At 43.5% G+C, this 17,051-nt stretch overlaps 1 protein-coding gene and 1 long non-coding RNA gene across 2 annotated transcripts in view; both read right to left on the reverse strand.

Annotated features, from left to right (window-relative positions):
* Positions 1-16,546, reverse strand: part of LOC119178734 (alkaline phosphatase, tissue-nonspecific isozyme) — an 88,264-nt gene extending 71,718 nt beyond the window's left edge. The window contains exon 1 of the mRNA XM_037429969.2: positions 16,311-16,546. Within this exon, the coding sequence (XP_037285866.2) occupies positions 16,311-16,413 (103 nt within the window). The 5' untranslated portion in view covers positions 16,414-16,546. The remainder of the gene's footprint in view (positions 1-16,310) is intronic.
* Positions 1,378-8,009, reverse strand: LOC142774469 (uncharacterized). Its single transcript, XR_012886417.1, has 2 exons — positions 7,846-8,009; positions 1,378-1,711 (listed from the first exon to the last, which is right to left on the reverse strand). It is a non-coding gene; the product is annotated as an uncharacterized LOC142774469 (long non-coding RNA).
* Positions 16,547-17,051: the final 505 nt, after the last annotated feature.

Genomic DNA, 17,051 nt, shown 5'->3' on the forward strand with positions numbered 1-17,051 from the left:
ATTTGTCGTGCGAGTGCTCCAAGACTTAGTATGGACGCCAGTGCTTTCAAGTGTTTCAATGAAGCTCGCTCATCACATCAGTTCAAGCGTGGCGCGAAAGCTTGACAAACAAGCGGAGAGGAAACGTGGTAGCCGAATTTCTATGCACTGCATTCACCGCACTCCTGAGCGGCTTCCTCTCTGGTGAATCTTTGCTGCCCTAGCCGAAATATACGGCGAAGCATACCTCCGTTAGATGGTCGTCTGTACCAACAAGAAGGTAAGTTCTACTGTGCATATATATTGTTTTCATTTTCACCCAGTTTAGGTCAGATCACTATTAGAGACAGTTTAGAAAAAGAAAACACAATGCGTTTGGGCTCAATGAGTGTGCTGTTGTTGCTACTATGCGTGAAACAGCGTCGATATACAGTGTCTATGCTGCTCACAATACCAATGAACAACCAAATCCAGTTTTAAGAAATCAAGCAGAGGTTCATGTTCTGGAAAACGTTCATGTACGCAAGAATGCATGGAGTGTCGTATAAAAACGCAAAGATGTGAAATAGAATTACAGTAGATACAACATAAGGTTGTTTTTTACGGGTGAACCCCCTCCCCCCCTCCCGAACAGATATTGCCGGTTATGCCACTGATTCGGGCAATTAGACAATAAAATTACATAACCATATGCCTGGTCGAATGGCCAAGTGTCTGAGCCAATCAAGTGTCAAAATAGTCAATGCTCAATAATTCAACCATGCCTGTTCTTCAACGCATGAAATAATAAAGGATGTGTGCACCACGAAAAGTAAAAAAAAAATGGGGCATTGGTGTGTTTGCTATTATGTTATTCTATATTGATTTCTTGCCTTTTTTTGTGCAGGGGCCAGGCTGCCGACAGAAGAACACAGAGGAAAAGTCTCCTAAAACGCGCCGTTTTAGCAATGCATTGCCGAGTTTGCACGACTATATACACAAGGCCAAAATCTGTAGTGAATGCGTGCAGCTCCACTGCATTAGGCATGCTATGGTGTCTACAACCTCGATCTTATTTATGATGTCCTACGAGCTTTAACTTTATCTTGACAGTGTTTCAGCTGCATATTCTTGATTTATGGACACTTCGCAGCTGCCCTCTTGTGTTTGTCACATCGCTCTTCATCAGCCACCTGTAATAAAGGTTCGTTTTGCCATTCGCAATTTCTGCTTTGTTTATTTATCAATACATAATTATGATCATTTTTGTCTATTTAGGAAGAAACAGGATCTCAAAAACCACTTTTCCGATTTTGCAGGAAAGCAGTTCAACAAATATTACACTTGTTTTACATACAGCAGCACCACTCCCCTTCAAAGGAACCGAAATGGCGTGGTTTCAACGTGCAGACATGCTAATGTTGGAGCAATCATGGATATTTTATTCACAGAATTCTGACCAGATGTATCTGCAATGACTGCAATAGTCTTGAGCGTTTTTACCAGTTTATTGCAGTGGTCTTCGTTGAATGAACACAGTAAAATACTCTGCTTCTTGACGACACTTTCTCCATGGGTGAGAGAACCCACAGGATCGTTTTCAAGACAGAACAGCGCTAAAAGTAAGAAGTGGCTTCAATTTTATGGTTTCCGAAAGAATAAAACATCTCCTATAAATTATGTACTGCCAAGGCTTTGGACTGCAGCACAGACACCACGATTGTTTTGAGCAGATGTTTCCAGCAATCATATTCTGCAAATAAAAGCCAAAACGTAAGTGCAAACAAAGGTGATTTGTTCACTTACAAATGTACTTCTGAGCTTGCAGATAAAAGAGACGAGAGAAAAATTTGAAGACGTGGCAGCTGTGTGATTTCGGAGACGGAAGCTACAAAAATTCAAAGAGTACGTCTATTCGAAGCTGCTATATTAGGCGCAATTTCAAATGCAGGGCGAATAGAAGAGAAATGGAAAAAAATACCTGCTTACTTAGGCATCCTTGGAAGTTTAAAATTTGAAAATTAAAACACACACACGATCACACACACACACACACACGCACACACACACACACACACACACGCACACGCACACGCACACGCACACACACACACACACAAGTCCCTCTGAACAGACTATACATGCAGCCCATTGAAGAAAACATCAACTTCAACATGCTGTTTTAGTCAATACTAGAAGGAAGGCACACGACCACTTTTCTTAACTTCCGAAGCAGTCTAATTCGAACGCTTAGCCACGAGTATCCGTGCCTACTTTTTACAGCTGCTCTAGTATACCGTTGAATAGCAGTTGGGAGCATTGTCTTCTAAGTTTCCTATTACACGCAGAGGAAGAACTACGAAAGTAACACGTTGAAATTCGAATTTCATGAGAAAAATAAACATAACACAGGCCCCTGCAATTAGGAACTGTGCACCTACTTCCGCAGCGAGAATAAATTTACGTACAAGTAATTCTTGTACACGATGCGGTGGTGAATTAAAAAAGCACGCCAATGTATTGTGATATATAGGAAAAATTACTCACTCCACCACGTTATCCGCTCGGTGGCTATAGTGATCATAAGAGTCTTGGCATTGAAAGTAAACAAAGCAACAAACCGTCTGTTGTGCTTCGTGTCATCACTCACGTAGTTCGTTAGTCGACCCGGTGGTCTCAAACAACACAGACGCACACACTACCGTAAATATAAACTACAATTATAAGACGCATACGAGACGAAATAAACTAAGCACGTAGAAACGTTCAGCTGCAGACAAAACGCCATCAGCTGTTCGTTCATGTGCAACTGTTGCCACACTTGAAGCGGCAGTTCCGCTAACTCTAACGGCTCAAGGCACACAAAGCCACGCTACCACTCTAAATGCATGTGTTTTGCAGTAATATCATTTTATAAAAAAGGATACTTAAGGAAAGCGTTCTTATATTGTACAGAGATAGGCATTTCTTAACCAAATTTACAAATACTCTCGTTATCAGGTGCAGTTCACTAAAGTGAAGGGATCCTTTCCAAGGCGTTCCTTGGTAAAGGAAGTGTGGAGAAGCGTTCATGAAACGCAGCGGCTACTTGAAAAGAGGAGCACGCTCCGCCTTGACTTCGTCAAGTCGAGGGGAGCCCTTGAGTGAACGAGCGTTTGTGAATACGGCGGTAAGCGTTCGATTACACTGTCACCCAAGGATCTGGGGTTCATACGTACCCGGTGGCACTTGGTTTTATCTGTGATGTTTTCTTTTTTTCTTTTATGTAGATACCATAGTTCCGCAGTTATCTGAGTGAGTCCACATGCTTATCTGTCTGCCTGACGATTATAAACAAAAGCGGCTTGGTGTTCAAAAATAAGCCTGTTGCTGCTAGTAGCGCTCTGTCCTGTCTCTCTCTCTCTCTCACACACACACACACACACACACACACACACACACACACACACACACACACACACACACACACACACACACACACACACACACACACACACACAAGCACACACACACGCACGCACACAAGCACGCGCGCACGCACACACACACACACACACACGCGCGCGCGCACGCACGCACGCACACACACACACACACACACACACACGCGCGCGCACACACACACACACACACACACACACACACACGCACGCACGCACGCACGCACACACACACACACACACACACACATATTGCTACGTGCCAGTGCATGGAGTTGAAGAAGACAAAGCAGATAGACTGTTGCGAGCTAATCTGTGTGGCTGGCGCTGCTCGCCTAACCGGCGGTAAATACATCGGTGACTACCCTTCTGAGTCAGTCTCCTTCTCGTAACAATATATATATAAATATATACCTTTTTGTTGTCGTTTGTTGCCTCACGCTACAAAACAATATTTTCCTTGCTAGAGACGCACATAATGAAGAAAAGAAAGAAGGCATGCAAGCTTATCTGCCCGTGGCCATGCAATGTGCAAACCCATCAATCTGGCACCTCCGTGTCCAAGAAGCACCAAATAATTTGTGTAAAGATGTAATCAAACAACTTTACAGTATTTTTTTACATGTGGACCCCTGCGTATATGCCACACTCGCATATCGCATGGACACGTGTAGATAAGCGTTCGTGTCTTCTTTCTTTTCCGCCGTTAATTGTGCGCATCTTCGCTTGTCGTTTGTGGTGTCTCGTCCTTCCTTCTCGTGTTTGCTCACTCTGTTTCTTTTAGAAAGAACAAGCGTCAAATTGCTCGGCTCTTCTTTGTTCTAAGCGTAGGCTTGTCAGGTAACGTGGATAACACTGCCGCATGAAGGCTAGCTCATGGTGTCGCCTTAGACTGACTTATTGGGCGAGTTCGTTCGTTGTTACGGTAGCTAATAGCGCTTGTCCACCTCTCATGTTTATTTCGTGCAGAAAGCTACCGTAAGTCGCATCAGAGCAGAGATACCAGTTTTATCGTCACGAAGTTCGTGCTTGGGTGCCGCGATACACGTATGATGAATACCGGTAGTCAGGGTCTGCGAGCGCGCTTGACCACATCAAGCATCTTAGACAAAACAGCCAGCATTGCCTTTCCACGTTTTAGGGGCGAAGTTCCTTAAGCCGTGGGTCGTGCGTCCACGATGTATGTAGTATACGTCGTAATCGTATAGTAGTAGTAGATATCTACCTCTCGTTTAGTCCTTAAAATGTCTGCTGGATGGCGGTACTGCTATGTGATGTATATAAGATGAAAAGATGTGAGACGGTGGTACTTGGTGTTAACTAGATGGACGGACGAACAGACGGAAAGACACAGACAAGCATACGTATGAATACAAGGACGCGCGGACGCACGCATCGATGGACAGAAGCACGGACGCACGCATGGATGAACGGAAGCACGGACGAACGCAGGGATGTACGAATGCAGGGACGGGCACACTAACGGTATCTCGCACTTCGCCCCACTCAGACGCTTCGCCCCACTCATCGCGATTCACTCCGTGAATATACAGTGATATTTTTTTCCGAATGCCCGCTTGTGTGTGTTTCTTAGGGGCGAATATCCTTATGGCGTGGCTTGTGCATTCCCCGTGGTCGTTTTGCGTAACCGCCAGTGGCACATACCCGAGAGAGCGGGTACGTGCCACAGGTGAAAGAGAGAGACGATCACGATGAAAAGATGCGAGACGGCGGTACTTGGAGTGTTCACAAGATGGACGGACACAGACAGGTAGACAGACGGAGAGACAGACGCACGCACAGATGGACGGACGTGCGCACGAATGGATGGAAGAAAGAATGCAGGGACGGACGCACGGACGGACGAACGAACGCGTCACCCCACTCATCACAATTTACTCGGAAGATATGCGGTGATTTGTTTTCCCAAGTCCCGCTTGTGTGGGTGTTTTAGGGTCGAAGCTCCTTATGACGTGGCTTAGCGTCCCCCATTGTCGTTGTGCATAACCGCCAGTGGCACATAGCCCCAGAGAGTGGGTATGTGCCACAGGGGATACAAAGCCACCAAGGAAGGAGAGAGACGATCGCGCGACTACAATCGCGATGAATAAATGAGAGATGGCGGTACTTGGAGTGTTGGGACGGACGAACGCACGGATGGACAGACAGACAAGCAGACGGACGGATGGCCGGACGCGTGGATTGATAGACGGACGCACAGCTGGATGGATACGCACCCGGACGGACGGACGGACGCACGAAAGTAAGAACGAACGGACGGACAGAAGCGCAGACGGTCTGACGGACGCTTCGCCCCACTCATCATCATACACTCCATGGATACGCGGTGTTTTTTATTTCGCTGCGTTTACCTCTCTGCATGTTGTTTGTTCGTTCTATCTCCTCGCTATAAATGCGAAGTAACAGATGGGGATTCCGAGGAAAGCAGCATACGTAATGTCGTTACTCGAATGCAAATGCGAAGAAAAAAAAAAAATGAGCGGGAACACAACTTGCTGCTGGCAGGTATACAGAATACAGACAGTGTAAACCAGTTTATACCTTTAAGGCTGTTTTGCGGTTTAATACCTGCCCCTTAAGGTAAGGGTGTTTTCTTTCTTTTCTTTCTTCAAAAATACCAACATTGTTCCTATCTTTAGGGGCGAAGCTCCTTATGCCACAGGTCGTTCTCTCCGCTGTAGTAGTAGTAGTATGTAGACACGTATGAGTTACTGAACAGATGGCGTTGTGTGTATATGTCCTTTAGAGATACTGTAAATCTAACGTCACAAAGAGGCTCAGGAAAATGAAGGAGAGTAGATGGGCAGGCAAGGTGTTCAGGTATTTGTATAGGAAGAGAGTGGACACGAAGAGAAAAAGAACTAAGAGGCTCACCAGTAAATATAGGGCTGGCAGTATGAGCGACGCGGAAACAGAAAGTAAGCGAAACGTCAAAAAGGCGGAGATGATTTATGGGATGACAGCGATGGGAAAGAAGCTGGCTATCAGAAACTACCGAAAGGACAAGAAAGAAATAAAGTGGGAGAAGTTTTTGTATAATTCAAGGGGCCTTTACTGTTCGAAGCGAAGTCGGCTTGCCTTAGAATTAGTAGTCCTAAAGCGAGATTAAGTGAAAAAGAAGAACAATGTACATGCTGTGGGGCACTTAAGGAAACGATCAATTATGTTCTGATTCAATGCGACGATACCCACCCAAGTATATGTGTGGGTACAAGCCTACTTGAGGCTTTAGGTTTCAGGGACAAATATGGAGAGCTGAACAAGTCTGCGATAGAAGCAAAAGACGGTTAGAGTACTGGTGGCAGAAATGTAGAGGAAAAGGGCTGAAATAGTGAAACAATTGTTTTTTTTTTATTTCAAATTTTATTTAATTTTTTTGTTTATAACAGAAAGGAAGCAAAAAGCTAAAGGCCAAGTGGCCTGACAAAGGCTTCCGATCCTACGAAAGTTCGGCACGCAGGCCGTACATAGCGCAAGTTAATACAAAGTATACTGTACGGACATATTCCACTAAATAGTCACGAAATTAAAAGAACACGAGTACAAAAAAGTGAAAAAGCGAAAATAAACACGTTATGTACGCAAAAACAACAACAACAAAATGTTACGTAATACGCTGATAAGTCATTTTGCCCAAGTCAACAACTAAAATTTGCAAATGAGACACGAAAATTGAAAATACATAGAGCAGCTTTGTCAGACAAACTCAATATTTTGGGAAGTAAGCAATGTTTTAAATTGAATTATTCACTCGAAGCTTCCATAACTTCATCGTGAAATTCATGTATTCTATTGAGTAGTGAAGGTACTTGGTAACTTTGCAACTGTTAGTCATAATGTGTTCTTATTTTTGGTGCTTTCAGATTCTGTTGCCGAAAAGCTGTAACGTGGGGTGGTGGCTGCATTCGCGATATAACGTGTGCTGTTTTGTTTGATATGTTGCATTAACTTGTAATAGTACACCTGATTTGCCTTTAACATAGAGTACTTGATAAAAACGGGCTGTATTCAAAAACTATCTAAAGAGCCACGATAACCCTCAGATGCCCGTAGGACTCTTTTTTGCAGCAGAATCAGCTTATAATTTTTTTGTGTGGTCGTGCCCCAGAATGACATGCAGTAAGTGAGTTAGGAACGAAATAGTCCGTAATACAACGAAGTTTTCAGCCGAGAAGGAACCAAAATACTCGATCTGTATAAGATGCCAACGGTTTTACCTAATTCTGTTACAATCTTCCTGAAAGCACACTCCTAGAAATTTTTGACATTTAATATTCTCAATTATTCTGTCATCAAAAACAATAGTCGCATTGCAGTTTCGTGGTTTATTAGTCGGGGAAAATATCATATATTTTGATTTGGAAGTGTTCATTTGTAATTTGTTCTGTCGTAACCATGAAGAGAGTTGCTGCATATAGTAGCTCACCTTTGACTCGAGATCTGGTACAGCGGCAGCTTTAAAGAAAATGTTAGAGTCTTCTGCGTACATCACTAATTGTGGCGACTCGGGGATATCACAGAAGTCATTGATATACATAATGAACATCAGAGTTCCATGTATTGAACCTTGTGGGACACTCATAGTGATTTCTGCGTAAGACGAAACATCATTATGCTGACGTACTGATATCCCTTTATTAGGTAATTACGCAATAGCTTGAGTGCGTTACCCCATATACCATACTTTTCAAGTTCATCAATAAGTTATGGCAAACCAAGTCAAATGCTTTTCTGAGATCAACAAATATACCTAATGTATACATTCGATTTTCAATATTTAATATAATTTTATGTTTAACATTAAGAAGAGCTCCTTCACAAGATTTCTTTTTCTGTAAACTGTACTGCATGTCACTGATTACATTGTATTTATAAAAGAATTTGTGTAGTCTAACGTTCAAGGCACTCTCAAACACTTTTGATAAGACAGACAAAACAGAAATGGGCTGGTAATTTGTCATAAGATGTTTATCTCCTCCTTTGTAGATCGGACACACTCGTGCTATTTTTAGTAGATTGGGAAATATACGACTTACGAACATCCTGTTTATGATATCAACTAAAACGGGTGCGATAATATCTGCGATATATTTATTGGTGCTGGCTTAATGTCGTCATGACAAGCAGATACATTGTTTTTCACTTTAAGGTGCAGTTGAGTAACTTCAGCAGTCATAACAGGCGTAAGTAAAATTGAGTTCGAAAGAGTGGTACTGTTCACGATAGGTGCGGTCATATGTTCTTCTTTATTAGGATACTGCACGCTAGAAACAAAACATTCATTTAAATCAGCTGCTGCCTCTGTACCTATCAACACCCCAGTGGGTGTTGCTATGTTGATGGCAGTGCTCTTTGTCTTCATAGCATTGAGCTCTCTGACTTCATTCCAAACTTTTCTAGGGTCATTCTTCATCTTAACAAGTAATTGTGTGTAATACCTAATCTTCAGCTGTTTAGTTCAGCATCCACCTTATTTCTAAATTTGCTAAAGTGACTAAACAGATCAGCACTTCTGCATTTTACAAACTTGTGATACAGTTCCTTTTTTGTCGTTATCTTTATTAACAAGTGGGTATTTATTGAAGGTTTGCGTATCTTCCTGTTCTTTTGGTTGCGTGGTTTTAGCGGAAATGCTTGGTTGTAACAGTGGATCATTTTTTCAAAGAACAAATTGTACGCAGCATTTGGATCTTGCTTTTCAAACACACACGACCAATCTGTTGAGAGTATCAAAAAAAAACCCAGAAAATTTCCAATGCTGTGGCATCAAAACTACGTGAGTTTCCTTTCTCTCTTCCCCTCGCTTACGAACATAAAGAATGAAGCAGAATATAGGCGGATGACCACTTATCTCAACAGATAGCAATCCCGCAACACAGTCAGTTGGGTGAATGTTAGTTATACAAATATCAAGCAGGGTACACGTTTGTACAGTGAGCCTAGTGGGTTCCGTAATTACATTTGCGCACATGAACGAATTAATTAAACCAGAAAGCTGCTTAGATTATGTCATCAGCCAACATATTTATGTTTACGTCACCCATTATGACAAAGTGGCAAGACGAATGGCTGAGGAAATTCAAAAGTTGTTCCATGAAATTGAAAAACGTGACTTTCTTTCCCAATAGAGGCCGATATATAAGCACAATTGTGACATATTCTAAGCGCATTATTATGTTCTCTACATTGCTAGTTACATATGAAAATTCCTGATCTAGCTCATGTGCAAGGCATTGCTTAATGTAGACTGCTACGCTCCCACCTCTGCTGTTTTTCTTACTAGACCATGGTATTGATAAGTTCCACAATATGGGGAGTCATCATCTATATTGAGCCATGTTTCACAGTACAATAAGATGTCTAAATTGTGCGTTATTGACTTGAACACGAAATTCAGTTTGTCCTCTTTGTTTTTATTACTGCCCACAATAAGGCAGAAAAGTTTTAGTATTTTGCTATTAAGAACTAATTTATTAAACGATGGAATATCATAATATGCACTCTCCATTTGATCAAACTAAATTTAATAAAGATAAAACATAATGCTCGTGCCTCTATTTTTTCAACGTCTTTCAAGCTGGATCTTCTAACTTCCGGGAGTTTTAGTCCTTGCGTACGAACACTTTGCCGCCAGCCGTCCGCGAGAACCGCCATGTCAGTTCCTCTTACTTTTCTACGGTATCAACAAGAAGTCGTTTATTACACCGAGTAAGGTGTTGTTTGACGAACACCTTTGATGATATTTTAAATCTCAGTGCTGTGATGTCAATTTTTGCTTTCTTAGCTTTCATCCTGCCTGAAGAGGCAGACAGAGGGAACACAAATAATGCATTTCCATGTTGTAATAAGATCAGTTTCATTGAAATAGATAAGAAAATAGGCCAACATAAGGAAGAAAATATCTTTCAGTTATTTTTTCTTAGCCTGGTGGCACGCCTGTCACCACCCCTTGATAAAGGGGAGGAACATAGAATCCATCTGTCCATCCTTGCAAATAATATAACTAGATGGCGTACTTCCACCAACCCCACTCAGCACATGCGTGTAGTGAATGAAGATGAGTGGGGTTTATATTAGTTTATATTGAGGAAACTCTATGATCATGACCACTAGATCGCGTTCTTCGTGCACTCATGTCTTCTTGTGCCGATATTGGTATTGCCTAAATTAGAGATAGTAAGACGAGAGCGCCCAGACGTGGTTGCCCGAATAGACAGGAAGAGTCAAAGTTTCCTTGACTCGATAAGGAATGCTTCGCATTTAGAATGTGGCAGCGTAAAATACAAGCAAAACAGTGTTATGAGCAAACGGAGAAAATGGCATGAGGCTACGTTTTGTTAAAAACGGAGTGTATTTCATATGTAATGAAGTCAGCTTGCCATCAGACATTTTATACACATTCTCTTAAAATTTCAAGTGTACCAGGAAGCGTGAAACAGCGCACCGAGACGGTACAGAAAACGAAAAGACGCACACTTACACAGCTCTGACTCAGTCGTACTGCCAACAGTCAGTAAGCCATGAAGCTGTGAAATTTCACCATAATAATATCGAACATTCAAGACGTAAAAGACTAAAGGACCCACCAGTTCCCGTCTGTTTTGTATAAATATTAATGAAGGCATTTCCTAACGTGGTGATCGAAATTTAATAAACGCGACGGACAAGGAGGCTTCATGAAAAGTACTCTGCTGAGTATTCCACAGCTATGAAGCCATTTAGGTAACTGAGAAGTCTGATGTGTCCAACTAACTAATTTCTATGTTTTTTTTATTATTTACCTGTAAATAAAATAGGTTCGATTGAGCTGAAATGCCGTTGGTGTTGCTAGCACCAGGTCACTAATCTGTACAGCTGCGACTTGATATATTTTTCCATCTCGCAAGCACCTTGCTTCTCTGAAGGACCAAAAAAAAGGAATACGAAAATATGAATAATGAAAGAGTCGGCAAAAAAGATACGAGCCTTTGAATGTCATTAGCTGCATCCATAGGCTCGTACTCACAAACCAACCTTATTTCATGTTTTCATTGAGTTCATTTATTATGTGCATTGCAAAGACAAAAATTGCAACAAGGTAAACGATAACTGCAAAATCGGTTCGCGAATACAGGCCTTTTTTGTTTGTGAGGCGTAAGATGCTGAACGGATACAGAAAACACGAGCAGAAGATGAGGTCTATTTGCCAATGCAGGCCCTAGACGTATGCAAGCGGCTACGTTTACATCATCTTCAACTGACTAAGCCCACTGCAGGACAAAAGCCTCTTTCATGATTGGTCAGTCAACTCGGCACTGTGCTTGCTGCTGTCCCTTTATACCTGCAAACTTCCTAATCTCATCTGTCCACCCAACTTTTTGTCACCCCTTCACCCGCTAGACTCCACACATATATACACTAACGGATCGGTTCAGCCAGACAGCTCTACAGGAGCAGTAGTGATACCAAGGTTGGCCACGACAATTAAATTCAAGACATCTCACGCAACAACATCAACGGTAGCAGAATTGGCAGCACTTTGTGCCGCGTTGCAATTTGTAGTTGATCGACCTGAACGCAAGTGGACTATTTTCTGCGACTCGAAGGCGGCACTGCAGTCTTTACTATCAGCCTTACCCCGTGGACCACACGAGCAGCTGGTACTAGAGATAGCAGAGGTTATACACCACCTGACTGAGAAAGGGCACCAAATTACATTTCAGTGGTTGCCCAGTCACTGCGGAATCATCGGCAATGAACGGGCCGATCAAGCTGCCCGTTCAGCCTACACAGATCATAAACTGCGACTACCACTTTCTAGGACAGATGCTGCACGAAAGCTCCGCAGGCTTTCTCGCCAGCAAACTACATCACAATGGAATCAGCCACACTTCAAGCATGCCCGACTGTACTCGCTTGACCCTACGCTAGGTCTTCAAGTCCCGTCGAGGCTTTGCCGAGCAGACCAGACCCTGTTATGTAGGCTGTAGTTGGGCGTTGCGTTTACCAACGCCTACGCTTTCCGCATTGGGATGGCCGACACCGCAGCCTGTGGCAAAGAGGAAACAATCAAACATATTCTTTGTGACTGCCTAGCGTATAGTAAACAACGACTATGCCTTCGCAAGGAACTCAACAAATTAGATGATGAACCTCTGTCGGAGCAGGGAATTCTGCAGTATCGTCAGGATGCCACTTCACAGAAGAGGGCCCTGAAAGCGCTAGTGCACTTTTTGCGATCGACCAGCCTTACTGAACGATTGTAGCTAGGACGCCCTTCCTGTGTGTGTTTTCGTTTTTTTATGAGTGCGCGTGCGTTTTTTTTCTCTTTCTACCCCCTCTTTCTGGTTTGCACTATGCTATCCTAATGGTTTCTGGTTTGCACTATGCTATGCTAATGGTTTGCACTATGCTATCCTTAACCCCGGTTTGTTACCTGACCCATTCAGCTCTCTTCTTGTCGCTTAAGTTTACCCCTATCATTTTCTTTTCCGTCACTCGCTGCGTAAAGGAAGGTATGTTACAGCTGCATCTTGCCTGTACTTACTTACGGAGCTTGCTGGGGATGATTGATTGATTTGTGGGTTTTAACGTCCCAAAACCATCATATGATTATGAGAGACGCCGTAGTGGAGGGCTCCGGAAATTTCGACCACCTGGGGTTCTTTAACGTGCACCCAAATCTGAGTACACGGGCCTACAACATTTCCGCCTCCATCGGAAATGCAGCCGCCACAGCCGGGATTCAATCCCGCGACTTGCGGGTCAGCAGCCGAGTACCTTAGCCACTAGACCACCGTGGCGGGGCCTTTCTGGGGAGAAATAGAGACAACGATTTATGGGGCATAGCTGAGCAACTCATCCTTTGCGCACGACCGACTTCTCTTCAGCAAAAGCGTGAATAAACAGCAGCAAATGATTGGAGCAGTGGAGAGAGAAAGTGCGAAGGTAAATACGCAAAGAGATAAAGGTAATATTCAATAACCTGGCACGAGGTAACAATCAGGGAGCAGAATTTTTTCGGGGTATACGAATTTACGTGAACTACCTACAGGACAGCTTACTCTCGCTAAAGGAATTCTGCGATAAAAAGGATGGACTGAAATTCGTAAGGCTGCCTTTTCCAAATAATGGAAGCCAATGTACATTGCCAATATTGCATGCTGCATCTTAAACGAATATTAGCACGGCGAAATGAGGGACGGGAAAGAAAAGACGAACTGTAGAGCTGACTCGCAACTGAAGTTTATTCCTAAATGAAGTGGAACACATGACATCTGAAAAAAGCAAAGCAAAGAAAAGAACCATCGCGCAAGCTTCAAGTGACAAGACTCCATAAATCGCTATGTGGCTAATGAAACGTGCAAGCTATCTGTCAGATATGAAACTTCTGCACCTGATAGTGTTATGAAAGGCTGGTTGATGCAATTATCAACTTCCAGTGACATATAAAGAGCTTCCATGATTTCTCGAGACCATTGGTCTCTGTGGTAACGCGAAATTTCAGTCTTATCAAGTTAAGGCTTACACCTATTTATGTGACAATTAATGGCCAAATGAGAACATGTGCCATTTTCTACATTACGCGCATGCTCCTAAACTCATATTCACGCATCGAATAGTTTGCCCAATGTTAACATTGTTGTCAGAACAAGGTATCTTGTATACTGCATTGGTTCGACACTCAATGAATTTACTTTTATGTTTTATTGTGCATTTCTCCTCTTGTCGTCATTTTCTTCGTTCAATTTCTTTTGCACAGCTGGAAAATCTTGCCGGAATTTCTGGCCAACGCTGAAAACATTGAAAGATGAAACTGCCCACGTTTTTACGCTCACGCGACAACCTATGCACATAAGGAATCAAGGCTATATTATTTATAGTTCTGGAATGATTAACTTCTGTTTCCTTCTGCGCAACCTTTACTTTTTTGCCACTTTTTCGCAGGCCCTCATGATGATTCATTCAGGGTATTCTGCCTCCTTAAGTCATCAAACCTGCTTTGCGAAGCTCTGTAGCATTTTGTGATGACAGGTTTTTAACAATGAAGACTGAATGCATGCAACACTTATGCCACTTTTCACGATTTTTGAGTTATCAGATGAAAAAGCAAGCAACGGCTTATCGGCCCCAGCACAATACTCCCTACAAAGGTGATCTCCCGGTGCAAAAAACAATCTTAAATCTAGCGATTTATAGAGTTTTGTCACTTTGAGCTTGCGCGATCATTCTTTTCTTGTCCTTGCTTTGATTTTTTCAGATGTCATATATTCTGCTTCTTTTAGGAATAAACTTTAGTTGCGGGTCAGCGCTGTACTTTGTTTTTCTTTCCTGTTCATGTTTTAGTCGTGCAAATATTCGATTAAGATGGAAGTGCACCAACGTACCCAATTGTCCCTTCTGATGCAACACATCTGTTGCATGCTGGTTGAAAAGTTGAATAAGAAAAATGACCCAATTGAGGTCCTGGGAAACGAGAAAGTGGTCTACGAGAACAAAAAAAAGTTAGCAGCTACATCTCATGCGATGGATTCATTGATTTGTGTGGTTTAACGTCCCAAACCATCATATGATTATAAGAAACGCAGTAGTGAAGGACTCCGGAAATTCCGACCACCTGGGGTTCTTCAAAGTGCACCCAAATATGAGCAAACGGGCCTACAACATTTCCGACTCCACGGGAAATGCAGCCGCCGCAGCCGTGATTCGATCCCGTGACCTGCGGGTCAGCAGCCGAGTACCTTAGCTTTTAGACCACCGCGGTGGGGCTCTCATGCGATGGAACGAAAAATGATAGGCAGCTCTGTGTTGCCATAGAGATAGAAAGTATAAGAGCAGATGTGATGATAATAAGAATAATGTTGGGGGTTTATTGTCCCAAAAGCGTCATATGTAGAGTGGATGAGCGGACAAAGAGTAGTAGTGGATGCTTTCGCTGACATTAAAAGGGTGTAACGTCAAAATGGATAGCAACGCACGGGAAACGCCCATGAGTGCGGAAAGGGAATTAGGGGGTGTGGCGGAATTATGACATTTTCAGGCATGAAGTGAGATTAGCATGCGCAGAAGTGGGCGAATGGGAGATGAAGGAAGGTATTTCGTCTCGCAGTTAACATAAATCATCTTTGCTTCTGCTGGTGACAATGATAAAGACTTATTTGTGTTACACACTTCACCCAGAAGAAAATGGAATGCCACGTTAAAAACGCAGTGCTGATTCATCCCTATCCCTGAAAGCAAGGGTTGGAAAATTAATTATTGCAAAACTACAAAAACAAATCGCTTCTCATACTAGCCGTCATTCAAGAACAAAATGACGTACACTGCCAACTGAACGCAGGAAGAAACAAAAATGTAAAGTTGCGTCAAACACACTGGCAAGTGGTGCCATGTCAGGTCGAAAAAAATTGCTCAGAAGAAAGTGCAAGTTTCACTACGCCAAGTTTCATAGAAAAGCCTCTTACGATGATTTATTATAGCGAAAAATTTTAATGTTAGGAAATGCATAGTATACTACGCATATTTTCGATGATTACTGTCAAGGTTCCTGGGCATGCGAAAGACGTTGCCAGGGCGTCAACGCCGAGCCATTAACACCATTTTTACAAAAATTGCGGTAGCGATCACGGAAAAATGGAATGCAAAACCAAATGGAATGTAAACCAAACGTGTAACAAACTTGAGGCCAAAGTTACTGACTTGTTCACATGGTACTTCGGAGCATATAAATCACGCGAGCGGGTAATGCTCAATTTGCTTCTTCCCGTACCTACAACCTCGACGAGATGTAAAGGCGACGTCAACGAAAGCTTGCCAACGTTTGAGTGGGGCCAATTATGTGCGGCGGAGTGCGATTGCGGCTCCCGCGCTGACCGGCTTCGAGGCGGAGGCGCGGCAGGTATCGGCACTCACCTTCGACAGCCGCATTTGGGTTGCGGAAGGAGTGGTCGGTGGTGGTGACCTCGTGAGCCGAGCACACGACGACACAAAACAACAGAAGCCCTGCGCGGGACATGGCCACGATGTTCGACTCGACTAGGCTGCGCCGCGTTTGAGATGACACGCGCGACGTCGGCTGCTGCTGCTTCGCGCACGCGGCTGGCGAGTGCCGAGAGGAGCGGCGTGCGTGCGCATGCTTGTAGGCGAGAAGGGTGTAACGGACAGAGGGCGCTGGCAGCGTCAGGAGCAGCGCCGCGACACGTGGAGCCAAGCGCGTCGGGCTTTCCGCAACACCGTCCGTGCTGCGGATGGTGAGCCGCAGGAACGCCCCGCTTTGCTCTCGCGTTGCTCTCTGCCCTTGACGCTGGAGTAACAGCAGAAAAACAATACACCGCAGCTATGCTGGTCCAGAAATATGAGACCGGCACCGAACCGTTTACTGCGCAGAGCAGTACGCGCGCTAAGTACGTAAGAACAGGCGCCAAGTGAGCATAGACAGACAGACAGACAGACAGACAGACAGACAGACAGACAGACAGACAGACAGACAGACAGACAGACAGACAGACAGACAGACAGACAGACAGACAGACAGACAGACAGACTGATGGACGGATGGATAGACGGATGGACGGATAGATAGATAAAATGGTCAAACTTTGGCATTTCGCTAAGAAATGCTTCGAAATAAATGTTAGGTTGCGATAGTCACGC

This window comes from Rhipicephalus microplus, chromosome 1, assembly GCF_043290135.1.
Source record: "Rhipicephalus microplus isolate Deutch F79 chromosome 1, USDA_Rmic, whole genome shotgun sequence".
Lineage (NCBI taxonomy): Eukaryota > Metazoa > Arthropoda > Arachnida > Ixodida > Ixodidae > Rhipicephalus > Rhipicephalus microplus.